The sequence below is a fragment of the Ranitomeya imitator genome, chromosome 6 (genome assembly GCF_032444005.1).
Source record: "Ranitomeya imitator isolate aRanImi1 chromosome 6, aRanImi1.pri, whole genome shotgun sequence".
In the NCBI taxonomy this organism is placed as follows: Eukaryota; Metazoa; Chordata; class Amphibia; order Anura; family Dendrobatidae; genus Ranitomeya; species Ranitomeya imitator.
Window position 1 is genome coordinate 357649803 of NC_091287.1, and position 15828 is coordinate 357665630.

The following is a 15828-nucleotide window of genomic DNA, read 5'->3' on the forward strand; positions in this document are numbered from 1 at the left end:
TTGGCTGGAATCAATGGTGGCGCCATGTTGCGTTTGGAGACCCCTTAAGTGCCTAAACAGTGGAAACCCCTCAATTCTAACTCCAACACTAACCCCAACACACCCCTAACCCTAATCTCAACTCTAGCCATAACCCTAATCACAACCCTAACCCCAACACACCCCTAACCACAACCCTAATTCCAACCATAACCCTAAGGCTATGTGCCCACGTTGCGGATTCGTGTGAGATTTTTCCGCACCATTTTTGAAAAATCCGTGGGTAAAAGGCTCTGCGTTTTACCTGTGGATTTACCGCGGATTTCCAGTGTTTTATTGTGCGGATTTCACCTGCGGATTCCTATTGAGGAAGAGGTGTAAAACGCTGCGGAATCCGCACAAAGAATTGACATGCTGCGGAAAATACAACCTAGCGTTTCCGCGCTGTATTTTCCACACCATGGGCACAGCGGATTTGGTTTTACATAGTTTTACTTGGTACTGTAAACCTGATGGAACACTGCTGCAAATCCGCAGCGGCCAATCCGCTGCGGATCTGCAGCCAAATCCGCACCGTGTGCACATAGCCTAATTCTAAAGGTATGTGCACACACTGCGGAAAACGCTGCGGATCCGCAGCAGTTTCCCATGAGTTTACAGTTCAATGTAAACCTATGGGAAACAAAAATCGCTGTACACATGCTGCAGAAAAACTGCACGGAAACGCAGGGGTTTACATTCCGCAGCATGTCACTTCTTTCTGCAGATTCCGCAGTGGCTTTACAACTGCTCCAATAGTAAACTGCAGTTGTAAAACCGCAGTGAAATGCGCAGAAAAACCACGGTAAATCCGCGATAAATCCGCAGCGCTTTAGCACTGCGGATTTATCAAATCCGCTGCGGAAAAATCCGCAGAGGACCAGAATACGTGTGCACATACCAAAACCCTAACCCTAACCCTAGTTCTAATCCCAACCTTAGTGGAAGAAAAAAAAGATTATTTTATTATTGTCCCTACCTATGGGGGTGACAAAGGGGGGGGGGGTCATTTAGTATTTCTTTTTATTTTGATCACTGTGAGGTTTTATTACAGTGATCAAAATGCACTTGAAACGAATCTGCCGGCCGGCAGATTCGGCGGGTGCACTGCGCATGCGCCCGCAATTTTGGAAGATGGCGGCACCCAGGAAAGAAGACGGACGGACCCCGGGAGGCTCGGTAAATATGATGGGGTGGGGGAGGAGCACGGGGGGGTGGATCGGAGCATGGGGAGGTGGATCGGAACATGGGGGGTGGATTGGAGCACGGGGGGGTGGATTGGAGCACGGTGGGGTGGATTGCAGTGCGGGGGGTGGATCGGAGTGCGGGGGGGGTGGATCGGAGTGCGGGGGTTGGATTGGAGCACGGGGGGTGGGATTGGAGCACGGGGGGAGCGGACAGGAGGACGGGGGAGCGGACCACAGGACGGAGGGGAGCGGACCACAGTTCGGAGGGCTGGGGGGGGGCGATCGGTGGGGTGGGGTGGGGGCACATCAGTGTTTCCAGCCATGGCCGATGATATTGCAGCATCGGCCATGGCTGGATTGTAATATTTCACCAGTTTTTTAGGTGAAATATTACAAATCGCTCTGATTGGCAGTTTCACTTTCAACAGCCAATCAGAGCGATCGTAGCCACGGGGGGGTGAAGCCACCCCCCCTGGGCTAAACTACCACTCCCCCTGTCCCTGCAGATCGGGTGAAATGGGAGTTAACCCTTTCACCCGATCTGCAGGGACGCGATCTTTCTGTGACACAGTATATGCGTCACAGGTCGGATTGGCACCAACTTTCATGACGCATACGTTGTGTCACAGGTCGGGAAGGGGTTAATAAAATTCCTACTGATATTCTTATCTTCATACAGTACCTTTTTAACGTCTAGTGCCCTATGCTACCAATAAGTTGCACACATCGCTGACTATTCTGAAACAAGAGGCTTAAACACCCTGCATGCAGCAATCCGTATGATGTCACTACACTACATGCCTATACATCTCTGCCTATATATTATTTAGGGTACCTCAAAAATCATATGCTGAATCTATGTGTTAAGTGTCACTTTAACCATCACTTTTTGGAATTTTTGGAATTTAAGACCAGTGGTAGGTCAAAAACAGAAAATGTTCAAATGTTTCCATTCCAATTTTGAAACTTTTTACACTATTGGCCTTGACTTACAAATGCTGAAGTAGCATCCTGACCATTATTTATGCTGAACTAAGGAAAACATGAAATGAAACCCACCCCAAAAAAAAACATTGTGCCACATGGGACAATATCTCAAGCATATTTGGAAGAAGTGGTTACTTGGTGGAACCAGGCTCATGTTGGATGGTTGGACAGTACAGACACAACACTCTTCTACACTTTTGTGTAACGGGGCTTCTGAAGTAGGCAGACCATTGTCGCTATGTCTATGAGAACAATAAAATTGTATCAAAAGATCCGTCGTGGAGACTTCTGAGATACAAATGAAAATGTAAAGCCAAACTTTGTCTTTTAATCCTATATTTTACACATACACACTGTTTCAGGATAGGCAAAGGAATAATTCAAGTGTGCCTGAACGATCTCTTGATGTTCATCTATAGAAGTCTCTGTATGCAATGACACTCTCCAGTAAGTGTAGATTAAAAAAAAAAAAATGAATTGTACAGTCACTTATGGATGCTCTCCAAAATTCTGAGATGTCCATGTGAAAGTCAACAACAGCTTGCACCAATTATTAAAAAGGACAAAACATTAGTGATGAGTGGGTTGAGGAGTGCTCAGGTGACCTCCAAGTATTTGTTAGTGTTCGGAGATTTAGTTTTCATCACAGCAGCTGAATGATTTACAGCTACTACCCAGCCTAAGTACATGTGGGGGTTGCCTGGTTGCTAGGGAATCCCCACATGTAATCAGGCTGGGTAGTAGCTGTAAATCGTTCAGTTGGGGCAATGAAAACTAAATCTCCGAACACTAACAAATACTCGGAGGTCACCCGAGCGTGCTCGAGAAAACCCGAGCAACGAGTATACTCGCTCATCACTACAAAACATCCTTTTAAAAAAAAAACACTGCTGAAGTGCACGACATTTGTTCCACTCACATAACGTTCAATGTACTCAAGAAATACCAAAGGTTTAATGCAACATTAAAAATAATCTACAGACGTTAACAGGGATTCACATTTGCCCTTATTTACATATATCATTAAGAGTAATAAAAACTCTATTAATAACAATTTCATTAAAATTCAGATATCATCAAATAACATTTTGATCCCCCATGCCTTTAGGCAATGGTAAACCTAAAAAGACGGAACATATATTCAGCACTCACTGCTAGCTGATCAAGCATGACAAATTTATGCAACGCTACCCATCATTAAACATGATTTAGTTGCATTTCTTAAAAATGCAAGTAAAATAATTATGTGATCATATCTTTTTTGGGGGTACAGATGGAATAATTTCTCTATAATGACACTTTGCTTCCTTCCAGCAAATCCAGCCTTATCCTCCGGGTTGACATAGTTTCTCAAATTCTACTTTGAAGCTGTCAGAAAATGGCAGCAATCAAAATATTGATACTTAAAGCTGAAATGAGGAGACAGCTTGAACTAGCTTTTAGCTATAGCTTTGGAGCAACATAAATCAGAAACTCGGTAGAACCGATTGAGTCTCTGAAAACTGTAGATCGCTCATTACACTTGGCAGAAAGACGAAGAAGAAGAAACAGTAGAAAGGTTTACTTAAATTTAGCATTTCGAGCGTTTTACTGAAAAATTACAGCTCTAGTTAGCGACATTAAATTATGACTGAAAAACACCCGCTCAAGATGACATTTTCCTAGACATGAGCATGTAACTGTGTGATTGAAATAACATCCAGTGTGTATAATACAATTATACATTATCTAAATATATAAAAGCAGCACTAGCAAAAAAGTTTCCCAGGTGAAGACCAAGCCTTCAATATAATAAGAAAAAATTGGAGGCAAACTAATTTGAAAAAGTGCAAAGCAGCGTTATGTAATAGTCCATACTGTTGACTTTTCGGTTCTAAGTGGGAAACTTTCTGTTTATATACATGCATTGCCCAAAAAAGGGAACACTAAAATACCAGATCCTAGATATTACTGAATTAAATATTCCAAGCTGCAAATGTTTATTTATTACGTAGTGGAATGCATTGAGAACAATAAAACATAAAAATCATCAATGTAAATCAAAATTACTATCCCATGGAGGTCTGGATATGGGCACATATATCACAATCTGTTGTAAATGAATAAAGCTGGTGGGCGTCGTACCTGCTGGTGATTTCAGCTGAAGTGAGGAAGAAGGAAGGGTGTTTCCAGCACGTCATAGGCCCCAATAGGACTATGGGTGCCAAGGTGCCCCAGAAACGCGTCAGGTTGAGAGTCTCTAGCTCTCATTTTTACCATCGGTTTTTAGACTGTTCTAATAAAAGAAAATGTTATTTAAACTGCATGGACATGCTGGAAACACCCTTCCTTCTTCCTGCACATGGCCTCAATATGGGTCTGAGGATCTCCTCTTTTGTACCTAATGGCAGTCATGGAACCTCTGGCGAGCACATGAAGGGCTGTGAGGGCCACCAAAGAAATGCCTCCCCACACCATTATTGACCCACTGCCAAACCAGTCATGCTGGAGGATGTTGCAGGCAGTAGAAAGTTCTCCACGGCTTCTCCAGACTTTGTCATATATGTCACGTGCTCACCGTGAACCTGCTCTCATCCATGAAGAGCACAGGGTGCCAATGTCGAATCTGTCAATCTTGGTGTTCTCTGGTAAATGCACGGTGTTGGGCTGTAAGCATAACGTCGATTCCTCGTACCACCCTCATGGAGTCTGTTTCTGACAGTTCAAGCAGACGTATGGATGTTAGTGGCCTGCTGGAGGTCATTTTGCAGGGCTCTGGCATTGCTCCTCCTGTTACTCTTTGCACAAAGGAAGAGGTAGCGGTCCTGCTGTTCGGTGATTGCCCTCCTACAGCCCCCTCCACATCTATCTCCTGGTGTACTGACCTGTCTCCTGATATCTGATCCATGATCTGGAAACTGTGCTTACAGACACAGCTTCCCTTCTTGCCATAGCTCGCATTAATGTTCCATCCTAGATGAGCCTGACTACCTGAGCAACTTCTATGGGTTATAGACACTGCAACATGCAACTGTACCTCTAGGGGTGATAGCGATGACAAAATGCAAAAGTCGCCAAAACAGCCAAAAAGGACCAGAACATAGAAATGGTCTGTGGTCCCTCTGCAGAACTCCTCTTTTATAGAGGTTGTCTTACTAATTGCCTATCATTTCTACTTGTTGTCTGTTCCATTTGCACAACAGCAGGAAAAAATGAATAAAAACTGTTGTTGCTTCTTAACTTGACAGGTTGATATCACATAAGTGTGATTGACTTGGAGTTACATTGTGTTATTTAAGCGTTCCCTTTATTTTTTTGAGTAGTATATATATATATATATATATATATATATATATATATATATATATATATATATTATTTATATATTTATTTATATTATCATATTATACTTTTAAAAAGGTGTACTTGGGTATATACGTAATGTGTACGACCCAAACATTTTTCCTTGCCCAAACTCAAAACAATAAGCTGTTTGGGCAAGTTTGTACTGTGCCAGCAAGCTCAGAAGACTACCACAGTACAGACTGGGAAGTTGCAGGTAACAAATACATTCTATGCAAACCACATTTTTTTAGTTTATACCTGGAATCACATTCATATAAACTGCTAGAAAAACTAAGTCCATGTAACAAGTATATAAAAGAGTGGCACTCACCGTCCTAAAAAACTTTCACTTTATTTCGGCAATGTTTAAAACATCCAGGTCAGGAGAGTTGTTAGTGGAACAGAGCGCTGGGACGACGATCGTTTCGCGCTTGTGCGCTTCAACAGGTGCATCGTCCCAGCTCTCTGTTCCACTAACAACTCTCCTGACCTGGATGTTTTAAACATTGCCAAAATAAAGTGAAAGTTTTTTAGGACGGTGAGTGCTACTCTTTTTTCTACTTGTTACATGGACTGAATCATTGTTTTTTTCATGAGTGGGCATCCAGGAGTCTAATTTGGGCAGCCTATGTAGCGGATTGGATCTGCACAATTTATTCCAGCATATGTGCTGCAGTGGTGCGGATCATTTGGTCTTGTGTTGGCATTGCTAGAAAAAATAATACTGGCTAATTAGTAAATATAGTAAAATATAATTTCATGAAGAGTTGAACCAAAATTGAATGTCTTCCCAAATAAATTAATTTCCGCATTACACCGCATCAAATTAGTCAATATTCATTAGTATAAGGGTCTCAGAAACATAATTGCCTAATCAAATGTGGGTTGGTTGCAATCCTGTTTTACACACTTCCTGACCACCATTATTGCTGCAATTATCGGTGTATAGCCGTCATAGTTCTATAGCAAGACAACGGAGGCTACTAAGAATAAGACACAGGTTCTTCTTCCTCTTATAACAATTTAAAACTAAAAATCAGAACTTCAAGTTAAATAACACTGATGCGCTGGGAATCGGTGGTTAGAAACACATTTATTTATTAGGCTACGTTCACATTAGCGTCATGCGACGCTGCGTCGCCGACGCACGGCAACGCATGCGACATGCACCCCTATCTTTTACATTGGGGACGCATGCGTTGCGTTGTCGTGCGTTTTCGGTAAAACGCACGACGCATGCGTCGTTTCACCGCACCTGGGTGGCGTCGGAGACGCGACAATGTTGCATTTTTCGGGCGTCTAAAAAACGCATGCGTCGCACTTGCGTCGCTCGTGCGTCGACATTGCGTTAAAATCTCCATTGAAACACATTGACAACGCACTTGCGTCGCGTGTGTGCGTCGTGCGTGCGTTGTACGACGCATGCGTCGTTACATAAAATTGAACAAAAAGGTGTCTAGACAGTGTCTAGACAGTGCAAACAGTAGATAAACATCCCCCCTATATAAAGAAAATGTTTGGATTGTTTGTCACTTCTACTGCAGCATCTTGAGGCAAGAAATCCATCACCAGAACACTTCTACACATCCCAGAACACTTCTACTTATCCGCTGTCCAGAGATGTAAGTATACAATGATTCTGTGCATTTTCTACATGTGGTTTAAAATTATTTTTGCAAGTTGTGTTTTATATTCTGCACTGTGGTTAAAGATATTGTTGTATTTTTAGTCTGGTTGTGATGTATGGCGTTGTATAGGATGGCGTTTCATTGTGTCTGCGGCCTTGATGATTGTTCTTTTCAGGATAGAATTTTATTTTCAATTATTTGGTTTGGTGGTGTTTTTTGTATTCAGTTGTGATGTTTAAAAATTGCGTTATATGATGGCGTTTAATAGTCTCCGGCCCTGACGGTTTTATTGTAAAGTATGGTAGTGCATAGAATGATTATGCGCCCTTTTACATGTAATAATTTTTTTATTGCAAGTTGTGTAGTTCTGCACTGTGGTTGTGTAAAGACATTGTTGTATGTTTCTGGCTGTGATGTATGGCGTTGTATGCCCTTCTATTGTCTCCGGCCCTGTCGGTTTTATTGTAAAGTATGGTGTTTTTAAATATTTACATTTTTTTCCTTTCAAAAATCTATTGTGTTTTTGGGGTTTCTTGCTCCGTGGATTACTGTACTTTAAAAAAAAAAAAAACTTTTGGTATTACAACATGGGGTCTGTTGTAGATCTTATCTTTAGGCTTTAGTTTAATCTGGCATTGGGTTGTCTCAGCCATTGTTTCTTTAATTTAATCAATGTGGCAGTGTTGTTTGCTCAGCGTTAGGTTGGAGTGCAATGTTGTTTGTGGTTTAAATGCCTTTTTTTTTTGTTTTGTTTTTTATATTGCTGGATTGTGCATAGGAGCATAGGAACAATTATTTTGTTCTTTATTTCAGAATTGCATTAATAGTCATGGCCAGCGGCAGTGATTCCAGCACCCCACCGCTGAGGAGTGAGGTGAGTACATGATCTACTATTACTATATTCGCTTTCATTTGTAGATGGGTCACTCAACTTTTTGGTAAACTATTTTGCAGGCTTCTTCAAGTGAGGAGGAGAGCCAGGAGGAAGAGAGGGAGCAGGAGCAGAGACCGGAGCAGGAGCAGAGACCACGGGGCCAAGCTGTGGATGCAGGACGGAGAGTAAGTTTTTTTTTTAAACTTTTTTTTTTTTTTTTTTTTTGGGCGGGTATGGGGGGTGGCGGGATGGGGTGGTGTTGTGTATGGTAGGTAGCGGTGGAGGAGGTAGGGTCAACTTTTATTTATCTTGCAACAATTAATATTTTCCATTTTTTCTAGGTTTCACAACGGGCCCTGGATGAACCCCTCAACATCGACCTCATGGTGGCATCCATAGAGGAACGGGGCCCGTTGTGGGACAGCCGTGACCCCCGGCACGCGGACCAGGGCATATTGCGGTGTATGTGGAAAGAGGTGGCACAATTGCTGTGGGATGGCTTCGACAGCGCTTCCCCCACGGTCAAAGCTAGTTTTCGTAAGTATTTCCAAAATGCTGCTGTGACCCATCATGCTAGGATTACACAACCGTCTGTGATGTCTTCTATTGGTATTGCACACGGTTGCGTAATCGTTGTCAATATATTCTCTAAATTTTGTTGTGTTTTTTTATTTATTTATACACAGTTCGAAAACTGCGGACCAGATGGCGCTCCATGAAGGACCGTTTCAAGAGGGGCCTGAAAAAGGAAGGACAGGCCCGTAGTGGTGCAGCGGCTTCAAGGACCTCGGTTTACAAGTATAACCGTATACTGCAATTCTTGAGACCGGTCCTTGAAAGCAGAGAGTAAGTCTAGTACCTATGCACACACCTAGTTTTTACAACATGCATATTCACATACTACATTCCAGCCACTTAGCTTATTGCCCAGCCATTTATTTTGGCAAGTACAAAGTATTTAAACAAAAAAAAAAAGGTGAGTTCACCGAGGCGTGAAAAGTAAAAAATACATACTTTTATCCTCTTCAATCATAAGCAGAGGATGAAAAATCAGCACAATACCATAGACACTATCTACGCGTTTCAGGTGGCAGGGAACATCAGACCTGAAACACGTAGATAGTGTTATTATTGTATTGTGCAGATGTTTCATCCTCTGCTTCTGATTGAAGTGAATAAAGTATTTTGTTTTTACTTTTCACGCCTCGTTGACCTCGAATTTATATTCATTTCTGGTATTCTCACACTTTACACAGCAGCTCCCTTCTGGGATTACTACAATGGTGAGCGTGACTTACTAGTAATGTCCCTGAAATCGGAAGTATACAGAACACAGAAAGCTAGTAGATTGGCCATGCCCAGCCAATATTTCATAGGGGATTAGTATAGTACCTATCCAGGTGTATCCCCGATTTAGTTATACACAAATAATTAAAATATTATAGACACGCCATACATTCCACTGCAAGGCAGGTTATGTTCCCATGCTTGCTCAGCTCAAAGGACCTGTGATGACGTCTCGGTCACATGACCGTGACGTCATGGCAATTCCAACGTAAGCATAATTGTCTGGCGTTAAATCGCAATCATGGGTGACTATTTGGAATAAAATAAATGTGTTTTTTTTAATATTGATGGTGCATATGCAGTGTCAAGATTAAAAATAGGTTAATATTAATGGCGGTAATGGATACCTGGCGGTAAAGTTAATTAATGACGCCTGTGAAATTTGATATTTAGTATACTAATGCTTTCCTTATGTTTTCACAGAACACACAGCAGCACCCGCGAGCCTGTCCGACCCTCTGGAGCGGTCCTTTGTGAAGCGCCATCTCAAGCCTCGCAGCCATCCCACAGCGAGAGCAGGTCTGCACCACCACAATCTGGCGAACCGGCAGCCGGTCCATCAGATGTTCCCCTGGCCGAGGCCTCTGTCGCTCCTTCCTTCGGGTCTTCCCGACAGCGTCAGCGGGCCTCGGACAGGGCGCCCATGCCCGAATTTTTACATTTGAGTACCGTCTTTCAGAATGGTTTCAAGGCGCTGTGCGATAAAATGTCAAATATCGAGCGGCGTCTTGAAAACATCGAAACGGATCTCGCGAGGCCGGCGAAACATTTTTTTAATGCCCTTCACAACGGGATGGTTGAACATCTTACGCCGGAACTCCAGATTTCGGTCATGCAGGGCTGCAACAATCTTTATGTCACTGCTCTGCAGCAGGCTCGGGTCATGCAGTCAGCGACAAATGCGCCCACAGTACCATCGCTGGCTGCCATGACTCCGACTCCTGCTGCAGAGCACCACCACAGAGGTCCGCGTGACGAGGGCCACCGCCACCGCCACCGCCACCACAGAACAGAGCCCCAAAGGTCGGAGCAAGACCGGCCTTCAAGGGCACACGGGCACAGACGGGAAGCCGACCCACACACAGAGGGAGAGAGGAGGAAAAAAAAGAAGACCAAGACGACGACGACTAGCACTACGACCTTGGCTATGGCTGCTCCCACAACTACCACCAGAACACAGCCTGGGTCGACCCGGAGCACACCAAGTACCCAGGCTGGGTCTACACGGAGCACACCCAGTACCCAGCCTGGGTCTACAAGGAGCACACCGTCAACACAGCCTGGGTCGACCCGGAGCCGGAGTAGCCAGCCAAGGACACTGGTAGTCGTCCCTCCTCCTCCTCCCTCACCTGCTTTGGAAGTATCCCAACAGTGGATGGATGTCGGCATCCCGTCAAGTATCATTGAATATGCTGCTGCTTCCTCCCCCTCGTCCTCCTCCTCCTCGTCCTCCTCCTCGGTCTCTTCCACACCCACCAGAAGTGAGGGATATCAATCCCCTTTAGTTGTGGATGTAGGTACCCCGTAATGTTATGTCCCTAATTTTTTTTCCTGTCCCAAAATAAAAAATTTATTTGGTTTACAAAAAATTGTTTTTTATTGTCTCAAATAAAGTTTTCACCAAATGACACCTTGCGCCGTATACACAAATATTGTCTTTGTAACACCTGATGTGCAATGTCTGACAATATTTTTTAGATTTTTTTTTATTAATTGTTTTATAGGCCTGGCGCTCATTGTACTATCAGCTGTTACAAACACAACCAGCATTGCTCAATATGTCAAGTTTAAAATGTACCATCACACAACGATTTCAGTATAGATAAAGTTGGTTTATTTGTGTAACCAACGTTATCTTTTCTGTAATCGTAAAACGATAGAGCCCCTGCTGTGAGATTTTGGGTGTCAACGAATGATTATGATTTTTTTTTGTTACCCACGCTGTCATTGTTGGATCGGCGAGTTAGACACCGATCAAGCGATGTCTTTATTTTAAAATAGGTAATATTGGGTTACTAGCGCAGTGTTTTAAACACTCAAATAAAAATTAAAAAATACCCCACAAATCAAAAAAGGTGTCAACCACGTCCCTCGCCGTCATCTTTCCGCAATTACTTACACTGTGATTCCCGCCCGTAAATCAGAGCACACCGTTAATAATAAACGCTGTACTGTGGTTTAGGGCTGGCACAGTACGGAAAGCTGACGGCGATGGACGTGTCACACACCGTAATAAAATGTTGTTTTGTATTTTTAATAACTACATTTACAATGGTAAACATCGTGAGTGCGGCCATGCGCTTCATAACATTTCCCAGATTACACGGGACTTGCTCTTTTTGGGTTGCTGGAGAGCTGGCTGTGTGACAGCTCTCCATCAACCACACGACCAATAAACAACGATCACGGTCCGGTGGTATCACTGGTAGTTATCGTTGTAGAATAGTTTTATTAATGTACCTTAAAGGGAACCTGTCACCTGAATTTGGTGGGACTGTTTTTGGCTCATATGGGCAGAGTTTTGGGGTGTTCCAGTCCCACAAAATACAGGTGACTGGTTCCCTTTAAAATATTGGTCAGGTGAGGTGGAAGCAATGTTCACAGTGTCGCCACTATTTGACTCTGGACAAATTCTACCATCCTGAGTACAATAGTGTTAACTCTGTAGAGTTTTGCAAACATGATAGTTTCCCTCCTTGTCAAGCCAGGTTCCATATGAAAATAGTCTTCAGTATTAATTATGGTTAACAAGGTGGGAGCCGATGAAGTTTTATACGTCAAAACTATGGTACTCACGGCTGCAAATTTTATTGTTTTGTCACAGTCCATTTGGGTACTGGTGCTCACATAAATTTTGTGGGACAATCATTACTTTCAATAAAATAGGATTTTTTACAATTACTATGGAAAAACGGATGGGAGATTTGTTTTGTGAAAACGGAAAGGCGGAAAGGCACAATAAACTTTATTAAGAAACACAACGCATTAGACAATCGGGTGACATTAATAACCAAACATATGATGGTTACATTACATGGGCTCCACAGTGTTTACATAACATCATAACAACACGTTGAATTACACCATTTGATCTTGCCAAGAAACACGGCCAACATCGGAAACAAAATATGCAGCAAATTGGTCCCTCATATGAGCAATCTCCAAAGTTGTCCGCAGAGGATGAGCTTGATAATCAGGCAATGGATTTTGTATGGGTTCATCGAGTTCAACGTTGACTCTCTCTTTATCAATAATAAAATTGTGTAGAACCACACACGCCTTCACCACCTCATCCACTGTCTCAATTTTCAAATTTATTGCGGATCCTAAGATACGCCATTTGGACACCAGAATGCCAAAGGCGCACTCCACAGTTCTTCGGGCCCTGGACAGTCTATAATTAAAAATACTTTTTGTGCGGTCCAACCCCCGACTAGAGTACGGTTTAAGTAGGTTGCCACACATTTGAAAAGCCTCATCCCCAACCACAACAAATGGCAGGGCCGGGCCTTCGGTGTTAGGAAGAGGTCGTGGATGGGGGAAATTAAAATTGTTCTCGTATAATCTTCGGCCCATGTCAGACTCCTTAAATGTCCGTGAATCATTTGCACGACCAAACGCTCCAATGTCCACAGCGAGAAACCTGCAGTCCGCACCTGCAATTGCCATCAGCACGGTGGAAAAGTATTTTTTATAATTATAAAAAAGAGATCCACTTCTTGAAGGCTTGGTAATCCTAATGTGCTTGCCATCCACGGCTCCGATACAGTTAGGGAAATCACAAACTTTTTCAAATTTTTGGGCGTTGGCATGCCATAATTCTCTTGTAGGGATGGGTAAAAATTCCTCCCTGAGGTTGTCCCACAATGCGCGGCATGTGTCTGCAATAATACCCGACAGTGTTGAGACTCCAATCCGAAACTGGAAATGCAGTGATCTCAATGTCTCTCCGGTAGCCAGGAAACTGACAAGAAGAAAAATAAATAAATATAATTAATTTAATTGTTATGAAAGAATTTTTCATTTTTAATTACAATCCCCCACCCCAAAAAACAAAAACACGTTAATTTAAAAAGTGGCAAGAACATATAAATCCTTCACATTCCATTACGTACCGTAGAGTCACCAGCAGACGTTCCTCAGGGGAAATCGATTTACGGAGCTGCGTGTCCTGCCTGGAAATGGCTCCTTCCACCAGACGCAGCAGATATCGGAAGCTGTCTTTTGACATCCTGGTGTACTCAAAATATTTGTCCTGGTTCTCATTTAATTCGCCAAAAAGACAATGGTACACTCCACGACTCTCTCGGACTTCCACTATAGGGTGTAGCCAAAAACGCCGACGACTCCTTCTCCGTTGTTTGTCTCTTTTCCTCTGTTCTTGACAGGCAAAAGCATAAGCTATAGCAAGGGCTAATTCCAGCTGAAAAGTGAGGTAGATACTCTCCATGGAACGATCCATCTTGATGCTCTATGGTTGGAAATAATGTATGCCGGGGTATATATACCACTATTACATTAATACCCACCCCCATCTACCCATTGGTGGCATTATCGATTGTCTAGACACTAGACCCACCCTCTTCTATTCATTGGTGGTGTTATCTAGTGTCTAGACACTAAATTGTGTGTAAAGATCTAATCAGTGTTTGACAACGCATGCGTCGTAAAACGCTGCGTTTTTGTAAAAACGCACCAAAAACGCACCAAAAACGCTGCGTTTTACGACGCATGCGTCCGACGCTTGCGTCACAAAAGTTGCGTTTTTGCGTGCGTTTCCGATGCGTCGTGCGTTGCGTCGGCGACGCAGCGTCGCATGACGCTAATGTGAACGTAGCCTTAGAAGACTCTATCTTGCAGCAAATATAAGTAATTTGCTGAAATCTCATCAAATTAGGCTACGTTCACACTAGCGTTATGCTATTTTGCGTCGGGTTTGCGTCGGGCGACGCAGCGGCGACGCATGCGTCATGCGCCCCTATATTTAACATGGGGGACGCATGCGTTTTTGTTTGTTGCGTTGTGCAACGCATGCGTCTTTTTTGCCACAAGCGTCGGACCAAGAAAACGCAACAAGTTGCATTTTTCTTGCGTCCAAATTTCGGCAAAAAACTACGCATGCATCGCAAAACGCAGCGTTTTTGCGTGCGTTTTGATGCGTTTTTATTTGCGTTGTGCGTTGCGTCGCCGACGCAGCGGCGCACAACGCAAATGTGAACGTAGCCTTATATGTACGGTAGTTCCCAGTTATAAATCATTGGCTACTTACATCTCCATGTTGAGAAAAAGTAATGATAATAAGGAATATAGAACTCAAATTTGGTCACTATCACAATAGTGTTACAAATATATGTTGCTATTTTGTACTTTTAATTACTAGGACTGCAGGTCTTCAGTCTTTGATCGTCAGTAAGGCTAGGTTCAGATTGCGTTAGTGCAATCCGTTTAGCGCCTAGCGCTAGCGGATTGTGCTAACACAATGTGTTTTAAAGGGGTCGCGTTAAACGTCCCCGCTCTCGCAGATCTTCGATCTGCGAGAGCAGGGAACGGACCGCGGGCGCGCCTCGGACGCTGCAAGCAGCGTCAGCGGCGCGCCACAAAAAGCCGGCACATCGCTAGCGCGTGCTGAAAATGGCACGTGCTAGTGATGCGCGTCCCCATTGCTGTTAATGGGCGCGCTAACGGACGTGTTGCACGGTGTTAATTTCGCCGTGCAATGCTGTCTGTTAGCGCGGTCCCATTAACGCAATGGGAACCTAGCCTAAAGGTTGTAACTAGATCTCTCCATGCCATGGGAAAAAAAGCAAAGGAAAAAAAAAAAAAAAACAGTGTAAGGTCATTGCAGCTTTTAACATTAGTGAAGTCCCTGTCAAACTTCTATGTCTGTTGTCCAAACTACATGGTAAGGCCAAGTTCACACATTCAGTACTTGGTCAGTATTTTACATCAGTATTTGTAATGCAGAAACAGCAGTGGAACAATCAGAGGGAAAGTATAATAGAAACACGTCACCACTTCTGCATTTATCACCCACTCCTGGTTTTGGCTTGCAAATACTGATGTAAAATACTGACCAAATACTGATAGTGTGACGGCAGCCAAGGCTTTCGAATCCTGAAGTAGAAAAAATGCTCAAAAAGACGGAACATCTGCACAAGTCGATTTGACATTGCAGTGCATATGTTCATTCTTTTTGCTGTTTTTCTAGCTTTTTTCCAGGTGGATGTTACGACAAACAATGCGGCAAAGTGGCAATAATTTCCACATGGCCGAAAGCCATACATACATCATGTTAAGTTGTCATGTTTTGGAACAGGTATATGTTAAACACATATTCAACAAAGTGCTTTCACCAGATTTCTGACATAAAACACTTTGAAAAGTCACCATTTTTTTGTGCAACTCAAGGTAGTGCAAACATTTTTTTACTTTTGGCATTTTCACACCAGTCCCAGCCAGATCC

At 43.2% G+C, this 15828-nt stretch overlaps 3 protein-coding genes across 3 annotated transcripts in view; 1 reads left to right on the plus strand and 2 right to left on the minus strand.

Annotated features, from left to right (window-relative positions):
* ZNF407 (zinc finger protein 407) overlaps positions 1-15828 on the minus strand; it is a 711460-nt gene that overhangs the window by 444211 nt on the left and 251421 nt on the right. The gene's annotated exons all lie outside the window — the stretch shown is intronic.
* Positions 8301-10893, plus strand: LOC138642271 (uncharacterized). Its single transcript, XM_069730338.1, has 3 exons — positions 8301-8555; positions 8705-8864; positions 9789-10893. The coding sequence occupies exons 1-3, from the start codon at positions 8402-8404 to the stop codon at positions 10891-10893; spliced, it is 1419 nt and encodes a 472-aa protein (XP_069586439.1). The 5' UTR covers positions 8301-8401.
* Positions 12349-14185, minus strand: LOC138642653 (uncharacterized). Its single transcript, XM_069730960.1, has 2 exons — positions 13481-14185; positions 12349-13329 (listed from the first exon to the last, which is right to left on the minus strand). The coding sequence occupies exons 1-2, from the start codon at positions 13825-13827 to the stop codon at positions 12444-12446; spliced, it is 1233 nt and encodes a 410-aa protein (XP_069587061.1). The 5' UTR covers positions 13828-14185; the 3' UTR covers positions 12349-12443.

What these genes read in the sequence shown, in the direction of transcription:
- LOC138642271 (XM_069730338.1), top strand. Translation starts at nt 8,402, where the DNA reads ATGGTGGCATCCATAGAGGAACGGGGCCCGTTGTGGGACAGCCGTGAC. An exon ending in CACGGTCAAAGCTAGTTTTC is followed by an intron (nt 8,556 to 8,704) that starts GTAAGTATTTCC and finishes ATTTATACACAG; the next exon opens with TTCGAAAACTGCGGACCAGA. An exon ending in CCGGTCCTTGAAAGCAGAGA is followed by an intron (nt 8,865 to 9,788) that starts GTAAGTCTAGTA and finishes ATGTTTTCACAG; the next exon opens with AACACACAGCAGCACCCGCG.
- LOC138642653 (XM_069730960.1), bottom strand. Translation starts at nt 13,827, where the DNA reads ATGGATCGTTCCATGGAGAGTATCTACCTCACTTTTCAGCTGGAATTA. An exon ending in CGTCTGCTGGTGACTCTACG is followed by an intron (nt 13,330 to 13,480) that starts GTACGTAATGGA and finishes TCTTCTTGTCAG; the next exon opens with TTTCCTGGCTACCGGAGAGA.